A 17,508-nucleotide genomic window follows, 5' to 3' on the forward strand; every position below is an offset into this window, starting at 1 on the left:
TTGAAATCAAAACACATTCTTTTTAAACTGGGAGATGAAGGTGCAGCCTTTTTCCCAATATGAAATATTTCTTGAAGTTAAAATCTGTAGTTTTTCTGGTACAGACCAGTTTCCTTGACGTGGCAGTGAAATCGTAGCAGACTTCCATCTCTCTGATTCGGCACATTTTCTTCTTCAGGTATGTGACGTGAGGGAGCGCAGATAGATTTTTGATCAGGAAATGGTGTATGTTATTTCAGTGAAAATTCTTAGACCGCTCATAAATGTCAGGAAATTTAACCAGTTGAACATTTCACACTGACGTTTCCTGATACTTTATACAATATTCTCTCGTTTAATACTCGCCTGAAATTGAAAACACAAATTGATACAGTTCCTCATTAATTGAGTTGTGGTCTTTTACAGTATTAATAACCATGGAAGAAAGATTGACGTGGTAAAAGTCTTTGGTTGAACTGACCAGAGCACAAGTTGGATGCAGGCTTTCTGTAAAAAAATGTCTTATGTAAATATTGTATGATAATGATTTCCTTTCAGTTAATGCATTGGGTTTGTTTTTTTCACACATGGGTAAGTGTGAAGGTTTTTTTTCCCCCGAGTTTCTCAAAACTATGTGAATATGTAAAGTTAAATGCAGATGGGTCTGAATTGGATTGTGTGCAGTGTCTTTAACATCAGTACAGTGGTTGACAAATGTCAGTGGTAGTTTTTTCCTGTGAAATATCTTAAACCAAATTTTGGCCAGATGTTATGATCCTTTCATGAGAAGACGTTTTAAACTTGTCCTTCAGACAAAAGAGTCCCACATGGCCACTTGTATTGCTTCTTGTTAAGTAGCATAGATTTTCCATCAAGTTGGCAACGTGATTGTTTAAACCTGGATGTTTGTCAAAGTGTTGTGCAATGACAATGATCTCAACATGTTTTCTTTCTTCCTCCCCTTCATCTACCTGACCTCTGTCGTCTTTACTGTTCCCCCCCCTCACTCCCCAAACCTCTTTCACACACCACCAGACGTCTCGTTCTCCAGCTCACAGCACTGCTGCATTGCAGGAGCACAGAAAAGTGGGCGAACCTCCTCCAGATGCCAGCCGGAGAGAGAGAGAGAGAGAATTGTGAGCAAAATCCAAGTCTGGTTTTGACGCACTCAAGTTGAAGCTGTACAGCTGATTTATGGGAGCCTCGCGCAATGAAATGTAATGAAAATGTTGATCTGCTGCAGATGTGATTTTTCTGCTTAGTCCAGATATGTCAACATGTTTGTCTGACCTATGAGACGCCTGTTTAGTTTTAGACTCTGTTTTGATGGAAGTCATAATGTACCTTTCTGTTTGTCCAGACACATTTGTAGTTTATTTTTCTATTTTATTTTTTTTTTTTTCTGCAGTCTGATGTTTCGCTATTTAGTTTTTTTTTCCTTTCACCTAATTAATTTATTGCCAGGAATCATTAGGCTTGTGTTAGCTTGAACAGATTTACGTGAATCAGTTGTTTATTTCAGAGAGTTTTTCCCTCATATTCTTGAATGTGTCTGCACATACAGAACAAATCGTTTTCCTACATTTTTTTAAAAAACCTTTCTCTGGCATTTAGGCAAAGTTTCTATTTTGAAAAGTGCTGGTGTGTGCTTCCATGCTAAGATTCCCCTTTCAGTAGCTTCACATGTGATGAGCGTGTTGACTGTGATTGTTCGTTTCCTTAGGCTTGTGTAAATGTGCACTTTTTACACAGGGTTAAAGTGTGTACTTGTGATGTCTCAGGTTGAAACAGACCAGGAAGTTCACTTTATTATTAGTTCTTTTTAATAGAAAATTCACCCCAGATAACTAACAATACACTCATTTAATTTGGATGTTTTCCCCCCCCTCCTCCGATGCCTGAGTCATGTTTTCAGTATTTTTTGCTCCCTTGTTTTGCTGTATATCTCCCATCAGTCTGTAACCTCTTCCTTGATATGTCACTCTGGAAGAACTCCCATGTCTCTCTCCACCTCAGCTCTGTTCATTTTCTCCCATTTCCCTTTTTTAACTTCATTTAAGTTAAGTTGATCTCGTCTCTGTTCTCACTTTCTCTCACTCCGTCTCCCTGCATGCTTTCCTCCTCCCTCTCCTCTTCCAAAACTAAACACTATTGGTTCTATTCTCATCCTCCTCTTTTCCCTAAATGTTGAGTTTGTTTGTGACTGTTTGCCAGGTGCAACTAAAGTCACTCTCACTAGTAAGTATTGTATTGCTTCTGCAATGCTTGGATAGTTTGTTGCAGCTCACTAACAACTGAAGGTTTATCTGCAAACACCCACCCACCCGTCCCTCACTTCCCCTTGCCTCTACAGATCTAATATGACAAACTGCCATTTTGTAAATATTGTGTACATAATATCTTTTGAAAAAAATCTAATAAAGGGCAAAATAATGTGGTTTGAGTAATTGTATCTGTATTTGTTGTCTTTTTGGTTGACAGGGGCTGTGTTTATTAACCAACAGGCAAAATAGGCTAATTTTCGTGTCTCAAGCCAGTTCTCACAAGGCAACCTGAAACTAAATTAAATCTAATTACTAATATCTATAATAAAATATTTTTTGTCATACTTACCAATTGGAAGTGACTACAAAACAATGGTTAAAATACAAGATGTGCAACCAAGCACAAGAAACTGAGCAGTTGTAAAATGAGACAAGAAGCGAGACGTCAAGTTTTGCATCAACAGTTTATTGTGGAGTGAGGAACCTGTGACATGAGAAAAACAGATCAACTTATTAAACGTTGCAATGAACACTTCCTGCATAAAACTATAATTTGACAGCTTTGTTCAAGGTAAAATTCAACCTTTTAAGTTATTGAATGGAGTAGTTGGGAAAAAATATTTAATGTCAGACAGGAATACATTTAGAAAAGCTGAAATAAGATAAGAAGAAAACTGAAATGATAGAAAGTAGAGCAGAAACAGAAGAATGGAGAAAATGTAGAATTACAAGCAATAAGTTGAAAGAAGAATTGAGCTCTAAACAGTTAGATTTAGAGGGAAAGGTTAAGCTACTGGAAAGAGCAGAAAATAGTAAAGAAGATTGGAAAAGCAGCAGAAAAAGAGTAAAAGTCCAAAGCTGTTAGCAGAAAGTGCACTCATAGTGGAAAAGAATGAAAATAACCGTTTAATGGGATGAACCAGTAATGAAAACCTCTATGTGGCTCAACATTTTGTAAAGGTTTATATTTGACTTGACATAAATTTAGATCTTTTTCATAACCCTTAAAATAACATCACCTTTAAAAGATGCATGCTGGTTTCATTGTCTGTAGAAGACCACGGGTTCTTGTGTTTGACAATAAACCATTAAAATCAAATAAACTAAAGCTGCAAAATACATAATTTAATTATATACAATTATTTTTTGTTGTTGAGTCAGTTTTAAATGAAATAAAGCCTGACTGTCCAGACAGAGAAAGAGCTAAGAGTAAAAAGAATAGAAACTATATTTAAAAAAGACAGGAAAGAGAAAATTAGGAAAAAGTAGAGCTGAAAAACTAACTCAGTCTTATCATATATACAGTGTAAAGTCAGAGAGGGCAGAGGGAGAGAAGCACAGAAACTAGGAGCTAATAATAAAGCGAGATCTATATACAGGAGCAGAAGAGAGAAAATGAGAAGAGGAAACTAAGCATCTTGCAAAAAGAGAGAAAGTAAGAAGCAAATGTTTGAAAGGAAAGATGCTCAAAGAAAAGTTCAATAGCAGGAATAGAGATTTAAATCTATGCGACTAAGTATAACTACTGCAGAGCAGAATAAAGCGAGAGAATGACAGGAGGAGTTCACACAGAGTAGAGAGAGAACACAGAGGAGGACAGACTGAGGAGAAAAAGAAGGAAACAAGGCAGAGTGCATGGAAACTGGAAGAAAAGTACAAGTAGGAAACAGAAAACAGAAGCAATAAATAGAATAGAATTTTCTGATGAGGTGAAAGCCTCAGTAAAATCGAAATTAATGAAATCAAGGCCTCTTGGTGAAAGGTGCATAGAAAAAAATCAATCTAAAGAGGCAAAGCAAATGATAAGAAATGGAAAAAAAGGATCAGAATGGAAAACCAATAGACTAGAATAAAGGACAGAGAAAAAGAAAAGAGAGAAAACAGTTTTATTCAAAGGTGTAAATGTCAAGCTCAGCAGCAACGAGTGCAACAAACACGAAGACAAAACCAAGAGGAAACCATCAACACGAGAAGTCGTTCAGCAGATTTGAGCGAGGGAGGAGAGAGAAAATAAAGCAAACAGGGAAAGAAACAAGGCAAAGGACAGAAGAGAATAATGAAATTCTTACATTGTGAGATTTTATCTTGTCTTTTCAGCAGAAAAGTTCTAGAAACCAAGGATTCTAATCCTCAGTCTGTGAAGTCAAGCCAACAGCAAAACACAGCTTCTTACTGCAGCTCACGTTGAGAATAAAACCGGGATAAAAGCAACTCAGCAAAATCAAACTTCCCTGGGTGAACACAAGTAAGATAAATATTTAAAAGAACCTGGAAAAAGTAACTCAAAGCTCTGGATACAGGCCCCAGGCTCGTCAGGCAGTGAGCCACGGAAACAGAAACTAGTTAGAATTCATGGAGAGGAAAATAAAACTCCGCAGGATTAAAGATCAGAGAAAAAGAAACAGGGTCGATGTCTGAAAAGCTTAAAATGTACGAGAGGTAGATTGTTAGAGAAAAAAGGCAAAGAGAACAAAAATGGTGAAATTCCAACTACATCCAGACAAACATTAGTTGTGTGTTTGTAAAACCAGTGTCACAGCTGTCTCTGGGTACAGTGTTGATGCATGACCCTCTCTCATATGCTCACACAGACACACACACACACACACACACACACACACACACACACACACACACACACACACACACACACACACACACAACCACACATGTAAATACTTGTCATTTGAAAATTAGTCCTTTAACATTGTACAGTTTGACCCGTGAAAACTTGACAAACCCCAGACACGAATCCCCAAAGTCTTTCTCACAGTATTTTTCTCAGCAGCTACCTACTTCTCTACTGTTTAACTCTTTAAATTCAGAAAACAATCATCCGTTAAAGGCTTTAAGCATCTGTTTATATATCTATATCTATATAAATATTACATATCATCCCCTTCCATGTGCTGAGTTTTCCTTGTGGAGAGCAACGGGTTCCTACAGTATTTACAGCTTCCGGCAGTTGAGTCTCCCGGGGGAGAGGTGAGTGCGATGGAGGCAGGAGGTAAAAAACACTTCCACGTTCAGTATAAGGATCTCATAAACTGTCCTGTGTCCACGGATCAGCCAATCCCAGAGTCCCAAGAGAGACAAACACCAGCCTCTCTCTCCCCCCTCTGCTGGGGGGACTCAGTATGGGGTGAAGCGGTTGTATCCTCCTCTGTACAAACTGGCCTGTTGACAGATCAGTACAGCAGGTGTCAGCGCAGATGTAGCAACACAGCTTTAAACAGCAGCTGCAGTGTGTGTGTGTGTGTGTGTGTGTGTTTTGACTCCACTCACCATTGTTCCAACTCCATATGTCGTCGTTGGTCCGACTGAGTGGTGATAGGGGTCTGCGGCTGTGGTGTACACCCGTCCATATCTGGACAAAGACAGATGTAAATGTCACACATGTCCTGATGGAGGCTGCAGCCAGGATGGTCCCACAGGAAGTTCTGACTAACAAACAGCCCCCATCAGTCCACTGCCATGTCAAAACCTTCTCCGCACTCAGAAATACTAAATTATTAGATTATAATTAAAAGATTTTGCCTGAAAAAAGTCAAATTCAGCACATTATAAAAGCCACAATGTGAACTTGTAGATTAAAAGAGACTTAACATGTCATTTAAACACCGAAAGAATACAAAGGTCATTTCTGATGGGAGCTATTAACTTGGCAACATATTTACTTTACTGAAAATTGAAAAAAAACTATTTTTGTTCTTCTATGTAGCACATAACACTAATCGCATTGTAAAGATGTTGAAAAGTTGTCACATTTAGTAAAGATGTGTTTGACAAATGTTGAAAGTGGAAAAACTTGCTTATTTGAGGGAAGTGCAAAGGCTTAAAACACAGAACTGTGTCTTATGGAAGTAAGAACCTTCACATAGGAACTCAACTTGTTTTAGTGAAAAAAGTGAGAATTCACACAATGTGTGACATTGCTTTTGAAACCCATCAAATCACTTGTGATATGTCTCCATTTACGGGAGATACCGAGTTTCAACATCTATCTAACAGATATAATGGTACATCACTGTTTTATTTTCAACATTTCAAGTGTTGTTGTGAAGAACACATTGATGACTGATATGATGTTTATCTACCTACCCATCACTGTAGGTCGCTGTGGCAGCAGATGCTGCTTGAGCCATTCTATACGCTGCTGGATATCCACCCTGGAACAAATAAAGACAGAGACATACAGGACATTTACTGATTTCATACAGTGTGATATGATGGATGGATGAATAGATGGATTGATGAAAGGATGGATGGATGGATGGATGGATGGATGGATGGATGGATGGATGGATGGATGGATGAATAGATGGTTGAATGGATGGATGGATAGATGGGGTAAAAGAAAAGCACAGATACTTACATAGACCTCTGCTCCATACAGTCCGTCTTGGTATACAACCCTGAAACAAAACGAGTAAAAACAATATTTCAGTGATTTGTAGTGAATGAATTAAACGTTGACCGGACACCACAGGACTCAGACTCTTACCCAGGGTAGGCAGGGACAGCAGCAGTAGGTGTGGCTGCAGCTGCAGAGCGAATCGTGTTGTAGACGGCTCGACCGCGACCACGCAGGGCAGAGCCCCGGTAGGCCAAGGTGGGAGCCGCTACAGGGTACGGAAAACTGGCAACTGCAGAAAACAAAGAACAAAACATTCAATTATAAATGGTAAATTGTACGGATCTGATAAAGCGATAAAGGTGCTATGTTTATTCACCTGTATAGAGCTCAGGTGCATACATTGCTCCCATGACAGGGTTGATCTTCCATCCAGAAGCTGCACAGAAGAAAAAACATAGTTAGAAGCTGAAACTTCCCAGAATCCCTCAGCCCTCAAACCAGAAATGTGCGTTTATTAACAAGTTGCATCTTACGTGAAATTTCCCCATTCACCAGAGGCGTCTGGGGCTTCTTGGTCACTACTCTTGCAGTGGCATTGTTAACCTGAGGACAGCAATAACAATAAAGCAGCAATAAAAGGGGGATTTTACAGAATAATCATGTGGAAAACCTACAAATGTTGGGAAATCTCACTGACCTCAATCTTTCTCCCTTCCACGATTGTTCCGTTGAGCTTTTCTCGAGCTTGGTCGGCCTCAGCCGCGCTCTCGAAGGTGACGAATCCAAAGCCCTTCAGGTTTGTACGATCTTATGGTTATTTTCTTTATGTCTCTTCATTATAAATTCTTCTCATGTTTGTTTCTGTGACACTCACCTTGGACCCCCTCTCATTGAAGATGATTTCTACATCAAGGATCTTGCCAAATTGCTGCAGGTGTCAGATGGATGGATTTTGGAATAACAGTAATTAGTGTTTATGATAATTGCATCCGTATGATAAATCTTTGTATTCTTATTATCTGTAGTGTATCGGATGAACTTCATACCCCAAACATCTGGCGGAGGTCTGGGTCTCTGAAGCGGAACGGGATGTTGGAGACGTGGAGGCGTTTGGGTTGGGCCTTACCTGACCCCTCCTCATCGCTTCCACTTCCTGCCCCGCCTCCCGATGACACGGACACACTCAGAGACTGGGGGTCAGAGGTCACGGGTACCAAAGCGTCCTCCTGACAGCGAGAAAGTATGAAATAGAAGGAGGAGGACGAAGAGGGAAAAAAGGAAGGGTTGCCAGCACGTGGACCAAAGAAGAACGGACGAGAGGGAAGGAACGCACAAGAACAGAAAGATGGAAAACAAACAATGGGGAGAATGCGACAGATGTGAGGAAAAATGGGGAGAGGGCATCAGTAGAAAAGCAAAAAAAGAAAAGAGGGGAGAATAATCATTTCAATTCTATTGAGCAAAATCTGTCAGAGGGTTTCTGCTGTGTGTAAAAGTTCAGTCGCGTAAGCATCACATGGCATTAGGCAAAGATAACGTCCAGGAAGTCAAGTGATCCAAACCAAAATCCAAAGAGCATTCAGCAACCAGTGATCCTTCTCAGGCAAATGTGAGGAGGCGTGAAAAGGGCTCCATTTTTAGTGAGGCGTCTTAAATACATGCCTGTCCTTTGAGTATATAATAAAGATTAAATATCCAACAATTAACTACGCTCACTCCAGCTGAGGCAAAGAGGGTTAAACATTAAAGTTCCTCTGAAAAACAATACAGTACTTTATATCATCTCATTTTATCTAAACAGTTGCAATAATCTGTAAAATACATATAAAACTATGGTAATAATAGACAAATTAAAACTGCCTCATGCAAAATGAAAGAAAATCAAGGACTAATGTGCCAAAACCAAAACATTCACTATCCCACAATGCACCACGATGCTAGTGTGTGCGTGTGTACAGGTTTGTGTTTGTCAACCAGCATCATCAACCATTGCATAAACAGAGTTAAACATTTTTTAAGACAAGTGAATGAGTCCAGACGAGAATAAGAGAAAGAAAAGGTCTGCGAGAAAAGGCAAAAAGAAAAGAAAAGAAAGTACAGTGAGCTTCAGCAAAGAGAGAAAGAAAAGACAGGGAGCAACGAAAAAAAAATGTTGACAGGAAAAAGTTAAAAAAAAGTCAAATGAATTGGAAACAAGAGTTGCAGTCCCAAGTATTAGCATTGTAGTACCAAGAGGCAGATAAAGAGTGGGGAGGCCTCGGTGCAGCAGTGAAAAGATAAAATGAAACCAAAGTACACAAGGCAAAGAAGGTGCGCAGAAAGCTTGAAAAGGAAGAGGTGATGGGGGAGTGGGGGAGAGATCTACACTAAACGTTCCACAAGGGTCAGTTTGGGAGGGGGGGGGAAAGGGGGATCACGGTGCTGCTTTTCTGCCAAAGGTTAAAGGTCATTTGTCACTGGGCATAATTAATAAGTGGAGATTGACAGAGAAAAGGCACAGACACACACTCACAGAGGGAAGTGTTTCACAAACACAAACACACACACAGGCCGCTGCTGTGTTACACTACAGCGAGCGGCCGTGGGGAAATACAGTGAAGACGTCACATCCACCCACACACACAGACACAGGCTGGAGGGGAGGGGCAGACAGGGAGAGAGGGTTGAGTTGGGCAGTGGTGTCAAGTCACGATGCAGATTTGTGTTTCTGGACCTGAGCGATATCTCATTGGGGGGAAGGGGCTCATCTGGTCAGCCTCCCCCTTTCACCCCCTCCCTCCATGGCGATGTCTCAACTTTTCCCCGAAAATCAGCGCGGAGCCGAGTATGTCAGGGGCTCTAGTAATAAAATATATAGATGGGGCCACAAAACACCATTTATGAGAGGAGGAAGAAGAGAGATGTGCTGCAGCGACAGGACGCAGAGTCGACCTGCCATATTGTTCATGTCATATCCTAAACTGCAAAAAAAAGTAGTCCACTAAAATAACATGTGTCTAAAGTGAGTTCTTATTTTGGTAGAAGTCGAAAAAAAATCGGCCAATATCACGAGAATCTTTTTAAAATCTACTCCTGGATTTACCAGCAATTAGCATCTTGAAAAAGTATTAAATTTAAAAAAATAAAAACTTGAAAGTTTACATCTTATCATTGTACACGGAAAAAGATCATTGTTAACCAGCTTAAAACAATAACGCGAAAATGAATGAAAGTTAATTTATATCAACACAATTGCTAAATTTTATCAATTGAAGTAATTAACTAGGTTGGTGTGGAAATTCTCTTTTTACAGTGTAGTTGGTCAATGTGGTGCTACATTTTAATGTAAGTTGTTGTTAATCTATAAAAATGCATAATTAAATTTTGGAAAATCATAAAACACAAAAGGTAACAATTAACTGGTAACTATCGCTGTCAGATAAAGATAGTGGAATTAAATGTAGAAGAGTATAAGCACAAAGTAGAAAAAGTTGGACCAACTTAAAGAAATTACTTGTTAACACATAAATTAATTAGGTTATTTCCAAATTAAAGTTATTGATTGTGGTAATATGACTTGGTTGCTTCAGTTTGAACAAATCAATACAAGTTAATTCATTTCTGTGATACTAGTTGAAGTATTTTTTTTAAGTTGGTCCAACAATTTTCTTTTTTTCATTGCAAATACACTTTGAGACAAAAACAGAGTGGAGAACAAACATCAAACTTTAGTTAACATCTCGAGTCGATCACATTTATTGACTTTATCTGTAACAACCTCTCACGTTAACTCCTTTTTTAACCTTTATGGGAAGTCTTTTGTTTTTTAAATGGAAGAAAAACCACAACATTACATCTTCTACTTGACTGTGAAGCGTCAGCATCGAGTCAAACTGTCTCAGCTCGGATCTTGAAAGCTGATCTGTTCTAATGGTAGCTAAATAAGACACAGGGGAGACGGAAGAGGGGGGATTCGTTTTCAACAACAAACCCCCTCTCAGCTGCCCCCCACCCCCACTTAACTGCACTGAGTGTGAGCTGCATTCCCATACATGGACACATCAGTGGTGGTTCTCTAAATATAGAGGGAAACTCTATCTGGCCATGTTCCTCTCATGGGACATATGGACGGACTACCTGTCACAGCAGGGTTTGTTGCCACATTAGCTTCTGGAAGATCATGTTTTGTTTGGACGTGAAGGTTTTGTCATCATGTGTATTCATTAACATCTTTACAAACTGCTCTTACCGCGGATCCGGACGTCAGGGCCTCGACGCCTTCGAGCTGAGGGCCCTGATAGACTCTGAGTTGGTGATGCTCTGCATACTCTGTACCGGCATGTACAGAGGTGAAGTCCAGAGGTGGCAGTCTGCCCGCAGATGTTGGCAGACCTTGACCCGGTGGGGGGTAAGAGGGAGGCTGGGCGTAGACCTGAGATAGGGCGGGGTCGCCGCTGCCCAGGCCGGCCTCCTGGGGGGCACCTCCCTGGAGAGGAGAGAGAAGAGGGAGGGTGGGGTGAGGATAATTGAGGTGTAAACAAACTAAACATCAGAAGTTTTTGCTGGATGAATTTCTCTGTTTTTACAAAATGCCGGAACAAAGGAGTAAATATCATAGTTAATATCATGTAATGAAAGGTTTATCATGAATAAACATACTGTAGCATGACTGAAGGGTCACACCACTGATTCTACACATAATCATCAGGTTACATGTCACAGGGAATACAACTCAACTGGTGTAAATACTTGAATCATGTTTTCTTTGGCTCTGGAGGACCGTTTCTAAAATTTGAGACAAAAATTTAAGTAGGGTTTTCTTGGATCCTTGAATTCAGACTTCATACTTTTATTTTCTTGATTTGTGACGTTTGGAAGTCTGGGATTCAGGACATTTTTGCTGCATCACTTGCACTAGGAACCGAAAATCTGGACACGTCAGGCCTTTTGACAACTTTATAAAGACTCAGAGTATTCCAACTTAATGGAAGCATATGTTTAATCCTCCTTAAGAGTCACAACCTTTAAATGTCCACATGCTTTGTAACTTCTAGTACAAATACTAAGGTACAAATACTAAAATGAAGAGAATGAAAACTTCTTAAGAACTGAAGATGCTTTTTGTTTGAGAAGTGAAACGTCTTGAAGGAACACAAGCAAGTCCAGTTGCCTATGCAAACTTCTGAAGATACCATGACCTGGATGACTGAGGGTCTTCAGAGATATACTAAAATGAAAAGAATCTCAGCAGCTAGAGCCAAAACAATCTGTCGATTCAAAAAGCAGTTTTGATAAATTGTCTCCTCAAGATTTGCTGCTTTTTCATTGTAAAGTGACTTTTTTTGTTTTAGACAACAAAACTAAAGGAATTTTGTACTATTTCTGACATTTTACATATGAAATGATCAGCCAGATAATCAAAAAGCTATATCCAGATCAATCTAGGTAATGTTGTAGCCTTTCTAACAACCATCATAGATTTAGAGAGAAACATCTGGACAGCGCAGCCTCTTTTTCCTAACATCATGTTATTCTTTCATTCAGTACAACGTGGTTTAACAAACAAAACTCAAACTTTGTTAAGTAATCAAAAGAAAAACAATGAAAACACATTAGTACCTGTGAGAACAGACCCAAACCACAGAAGAAAAGAGAGATGAACAATCATCCTGTACGGCCTCAATACAAAAAGTGAATTTGCAGGTTAGGAACTAAAAGCATTGTCTTACCCCTTTACTGCATTCCTCAATCTCTGATGCATTGTCCAACAACTGCCCCATGTTATAGTAACGCCAGCTGACCACACGCCCACTGCACCAGCACTTCTGCTCAGCCACCAATCACATCAAATGATGGCAGGAGCAAAAGGGAGCAGGGGGCCACGCCAGCTGTGGTCATCTGTAACTGTCAATCACCTTGCTGCCCACACCCAGCCACCCTCCCTTCACTTTACACACCTACACACACACACACACACACACACACACACACACACACACACACACACACACACACACACACACACACACACACACACACGCACACGCACACGCACACACACACACACACTCTCAACCCTGATTACACACACAGCTCTTCCCTAAAGTTGTATTTTCCTTCAGTTTTAGGACAGTATATATGTTTCCTCTGAGAATAAAAACCAAAATGGTTCTATTACTTTACAGAGACATGTTTTAAATCACCAACTACATTTCAATAACATTCATGTTATGTGTATATGCTTATTTGCCTTGAAAAGAAACGGAGGAATCAACTTGTAAAATAAGGTCTAATATTTTCATGTTTGGGGACTTCATGCTCAAACAAAGAATTATGAACAGTCCTCTGAGGAAGTAAAGCACAACAACACAGATAACCCCTTACTGAGGGATACAGTATAGTAAGCAGAGTAACGACTTTACAATTTGGAATTACTGGTACTTTCACTCATCATTTTGTACCTTAATGTTTAGTGGAACCTAATATTTTTGCTGTGACACATTTGTCTGGACACTGCAGCTGCTGCTTAACCCACTGAAACATGAAATAACCTTTTAAGATGCAGCTGTTGTTAGTTCAATCTAATGTAAACGTTTCAGGGACCATGAAAGAACAGCCTTTGCTCTACATGACATTATCTCAAACTTATTTATAAAAGAAAAGCACAGAGAACTTTCTTCAGCCTGTAAAGAAACAATAATTGAAATTCCCAAAACACTGAAATCATGTTCACTTCTCGACACAAAAAAACCCTCTCAACTTAACTTTTATAGACATTTTGATGATAACACTCATTTAAGTAAAACATTACTCCTCATTATTACCGAAAGTGACAAACAATTTATCTTTAGGAATATTTACGGCAATTACTTTCTGTCACCAGCCGATACAGTTATATCAGCCTTGACCTGATATTAGCAGATATATTAATTAATCTGGTTCTTGGGTATTTTTCCACTGCATCATCAATACGTTCACGCACATGAAGGATTAGAGAAGCGCTATCTCTACATCTCGTGTTGCCTTACAAACAAAATACCACAACTTTGCCAGCCAGCATCGGGATTTAGAAAGGATCTGTTATAATTAAATCTCTGTCCTCTGTCGTCTCATAATGTCTCATATATCTCATATATCTCTCAATGAGCTGTCTCACTTTAGACGTGTGATAAATTAGATATATGCAGATCCTGGTAAACATATGTGGGAGGAATTGGAAGAAGCAGGGCCGCAGAAACAACGAGATGGATTCTCCAAACCACATCCACTGAAGTAATGTTGTGTGTAGCTGCAGCAACAATGCAGACAACCAGAGAGTCTCACAGCTCAGACTGGACAGATTACTGAAGTCTCTGAGTGTTGGATCTCAGGGGTAATAAAACACCAGGGGTCTGATGCAATGCTCAGCATTCGTGAGTTGAGGAGCTGTTTGCCTGTGTACAACCACTGAAGAAAGAAACAGGTGCGGGAGTTAAATGCACTGAAACTATGTGACTGTGGTGGATAAGATTTTAATGGTTATCATATGGACACTGCTTGATTTTTGTACATAACTGTAAATCCTGTTCTGCTGTTAATAATATGATTATATATGTAGATACGTATATCATACAATGTACATACTCATCCATCCCACACACAAATTTTCATCCATTATTTATTATTTATTTCTTAAATTAATTTGTTCAGTTGTCGTGGTCCTCGTCACTTGCTGTATGTCGATGTGTAATTTATGTTGAATGCTGATTCTGATGCTGTGTTTTGTTTAACACAGAAAAAAACCAGACTGGAACTTGTCTCCTGCTGCTCGGTGAGACTGAACTTACAGCACAGTACTGTTCATCTCGTGGTGCAGGACAAATTGGAAATTTAAATTAATTTAAATAGATTTTTACCTATCGTGTTGATTGTTTTCAGAATTCTGGAGATGTTGTGACCTATGGTTGGGACTCAAACTCCATGGTGTTTCAGTTTACTCATTTACTAGCGGCATTAACTATCAGTCTGGATCATGTTCCCAACGCTAACTTTTGCCTGTGGCCTGTTTATCTCAAGAAAACGGTGATAAAAAGTGTTAAATAAGTGAAGATAACACAATCTGTTGTATCCTCCAGCCTCTCTGCCTGATGAAGCGTGACAGTGTGAGCAGGGACAGACACCGTGTCCCCTTCTCCTCCTCCTTACAGGCTTTTTTTGATTTCCATTTGTTCCCTGTTTCTCTCGTCTCCCTGCTCAGCTGTCAGCTTGTGGTCAGAGGTCAACAGCTCTGAGCCAGGTGCCTGCTGGGACAGCTGCCGCAGGATTTACGCACAGACGACACAAACTGCAGATGTGGCTTTTTAGTAGCGGCCAAGCTACACATGCTGGCAACAGGAAACTAACGGTTCAAACTTTCTTCCGTTATCTTGGCCCTGATTTCTCCTACACAGGTTCCCGCATAAAGTGTATTTATACACTTTTTTTTAAATATTTGACAAGGAAGAGAGACAGGAAACACTTTGGAAACAGACGAAAACAAGACCGACATGTTTTATGATTGGTCGCTCCGACAGAATACTACTATAAAATCAAAAGGGATGGTGCACTTCAATCAAACTACCACAAACTTGGTAAACTTAATTTTATAGTGCCAGTATATTTTAGAGAATTATCTCCCTAATCATGAAAAAAAAAATCATTAAATTAATCAAGATGTCATCATAAACATGTTGGTCAGTAAAATACAGTGAAGGCCTCAGCCATACTTGAAATATGTTTGTACTGAAATATGATCCAGTGAGGACAAGATGGTTAATGAAAGCATGATCTTCTTTAAACAGGAACCTGGCTTAGAAATTCTATCTATTATATTGAAATAATTATTCTTATTTTGGTCCCAGTCACACATACCTTTCTGTACACCTCAAGTCTCCTATAAAATTAAATATTCTGTTGTAAATATTATGTCGAGGCTAGTAAATACACAATATCTAAAGGGACAATAGTGCAGGTGAGTTCACACGAGGCAGGTTTCACACTGGTTTTAAAAACAGTAACTGCAGAAAACAAGATAGGTGTCAGAATCTCCTCCTGTGATTATCAGGACAGCTAAAAATACAGCTGGTGTGAAGCATAGAGACAAGGTAGAGAAATACCAGACGCATGGTGGCATTACTGGTATGTCAGGGACACTTAGACACACACACACACACACACACACACACACGCACGCACACACACACACACACACTTGTATAGCCTGCTGGCATCACTACGACAAGTGAACTAAAGATAACCCTCCACATATCATTAGTTTTGACTAAATGAGATATTTCACAATCAGGGAACTTTGTCCATCTCCCATCAGGCCTCTTTGGTTTTAACTTCTTCTAATCTCCTCTGTGAATGAGATGTCATGTCACTATTAGGCAAACATCACTAATCTGAAGTACATTCAAGATGTGACTCACTGAGTCAAGGCCATTTTCTGTTCTTTCTGATTTTGAATTCCTCCTCCTCACTGGGATGTTGTATTGATAGATTACTGGCTATACTGAGACTGAGTTCTAATTTACCATGAAAAAATCATTCAAAGTAGAAATTATTTGTTATCTTGGTCAAATAAACATTCAATTTTAACATGTCAGCTTGGAGTTTTGTACCTTTTTGCAACCAACTGATTCATTAATTGGTGCTGGCGACTAAGTGGATAAATGAAAATACTTGTTGGTTGCTGCTCATTCACCTATTGATTTTATTTGAATTCCATTCATGTAATGGCATCTCTAGTTTCTCAGTTCCTATCCCTGAATCTTGAGGCACCATAGAAAGAGGCTTCAAGGCTCCCGGGTGCCTGACAGGCAGGACTTTTGACAAAGCTGGCTTGTGAAGACAAACATTTGAGTGAGATTTTTGAGTTTACACAGCAAACGAAGGAGAGTGTTTTACCTGAACCATGCCGGGGTAGCATGTGGGTGGCTGTTGGTAGACAGGCAGTCCATACGGCTGGAGAATCATAGTGGGTGAGGAGAGCATAGCCCAAAAACTACGCACAAGGGGAAAGGGAACGGTGGAAGATGGGAGGAAGAGGAGAAGGAGAGCAGGGGGGAGAGGAAGGCTTGATATTCACACAGGAGAGCAGGCAACCAGGCAGTGAAAAAAAGGAGAAGAAAAAATCCCAACAGGAGAAAAGAGCAGATCCAAGAAGGTGAGAGGGAAGAAGTTTAAGACTCTATTTAACCTTGGAGGTGAGTCAAAGGTGAAAATACAGAGAGGATTCCACAAAACAACCGGTGTCCTGTCAGGAAAAAACAGGATATAAGGCAATGAAAGAGAAAGCAAGTGAGCTTCTGTGTGTCCATCAGTTGATCGTGCAGCCTGACAGACAGAAACACATGCTCAGGGTCCCATTTCAGAGTTATATAAATAGTCCCCCATGTCCTTCTCTCTGAGTTTACCACCTTACCTCCCTCACTCACAAACACTTTGTCATGAGATGTTTTCTTACAGCTTGTTACACATGTAAGAACATTCAGGCCTCGGTGGACGAGAGAAGTTTGCTGAACTCAAACTCCTCGTGTATCATAAAGATATAATCTTCTCCATTAAGTCTAGCAGCTGACAGTCTTTTATTATTTTTATTTTATTTTTGACAAACATGCAGAACCAAAACTACTGAAATTTTAAATAAATAAAGGAATAAATAGTAAATACATGAATAGAGGAAAAAATAAATGCAGTTAGCTGAGGGAAAAGTTTATTCATTCAATTCTGCATTTATCTATTCAGGCATTTCTACATTTACTCATTTATTTATTTATCTAGCACATGTACTTATATTCATGATACACATATCCAGAACCAAAACTTCCAAAATTAGAACTAAATAAATACAGGACTCAATGATGTCTATATAAACAAATAAATGCAGACATAAAAGAGTAAATACAT

The 17,508-nt window shown here is 39.5% G+C and overlaps 1 protein-coding gene across 7 annotated transcripts; it reads right to left on the bottom strand.

Annotated features, from left to right (window-relative positions):
- Nucleotides 1–4,883: 4,883 nt before the first annotated feature.
- Nucleotides 4,884–16,962, bottom strand: rbfox1l (RNA binding fox-1 homolog 1, like). Of its 7 annotated transcripts, none has more exons than XM_034610269.1 (12): nt 16,507–16,962; nt 10,829–11,065; nt 7,647–7,826; nt 7,475–7,525; nt 7,298–7,390; nt 7,134–7,203; nt 6,977–7,036; nt 6,748–6,889; nt 6,592–6,658; nt 6,345–6,501; nt 5,529–5,610; nt 4,884–5,420 (listed from the first exon to the last, which is right to left on the bottom strand). In XM_034610269.1, the coding sequence occupies exons 1-12, from the start codon at nt 16,591–16,593 to the stop codon at nt 5,309–5,311; spliced, it is 1,338 nt and encodes a 445-aa protein (XP_034466160.1). In that variant the 5' UTR covers nt 16,594–16,962; the 3' UTR covers nt 4,884–5,308. The 7 variants fall into 7 exon arrangements, 4 of the variants coding, with proteins under 4 accessions (XP_034466160.1, XP_034466159.1, XP_034466161.1 ...); XM_034610268.1 differs by having other exon boundaries at nt 7,475–7,528; nt 16,507–16,958; XM_034610270.1 differs by having other exon boundaries at nt 6,345–6,418; nt 6,619–6,658; nt 7,475–7,528; nt 16,507–16,956.
- Between the last annotated feature and the right edge of the window lie 546 nt (nt 16,963–17,508).

This window comes from Hippoglossus hippoglossus, chromosome 16 (assembly GCF_009819705.1).
Source record: "Hippoglossus hippoglossus isolate fHipHip1 chromosome 16, fHipHip1.pri, whole genome shotgun sequence".
Taxonomy (NCBI): Eukaryota; Metazoa; Chordata; class Actinopteri; order Pleuronectiformes; family Pleuronectidae; genus Hippoglossus; species Hippoglossus hippoglossus.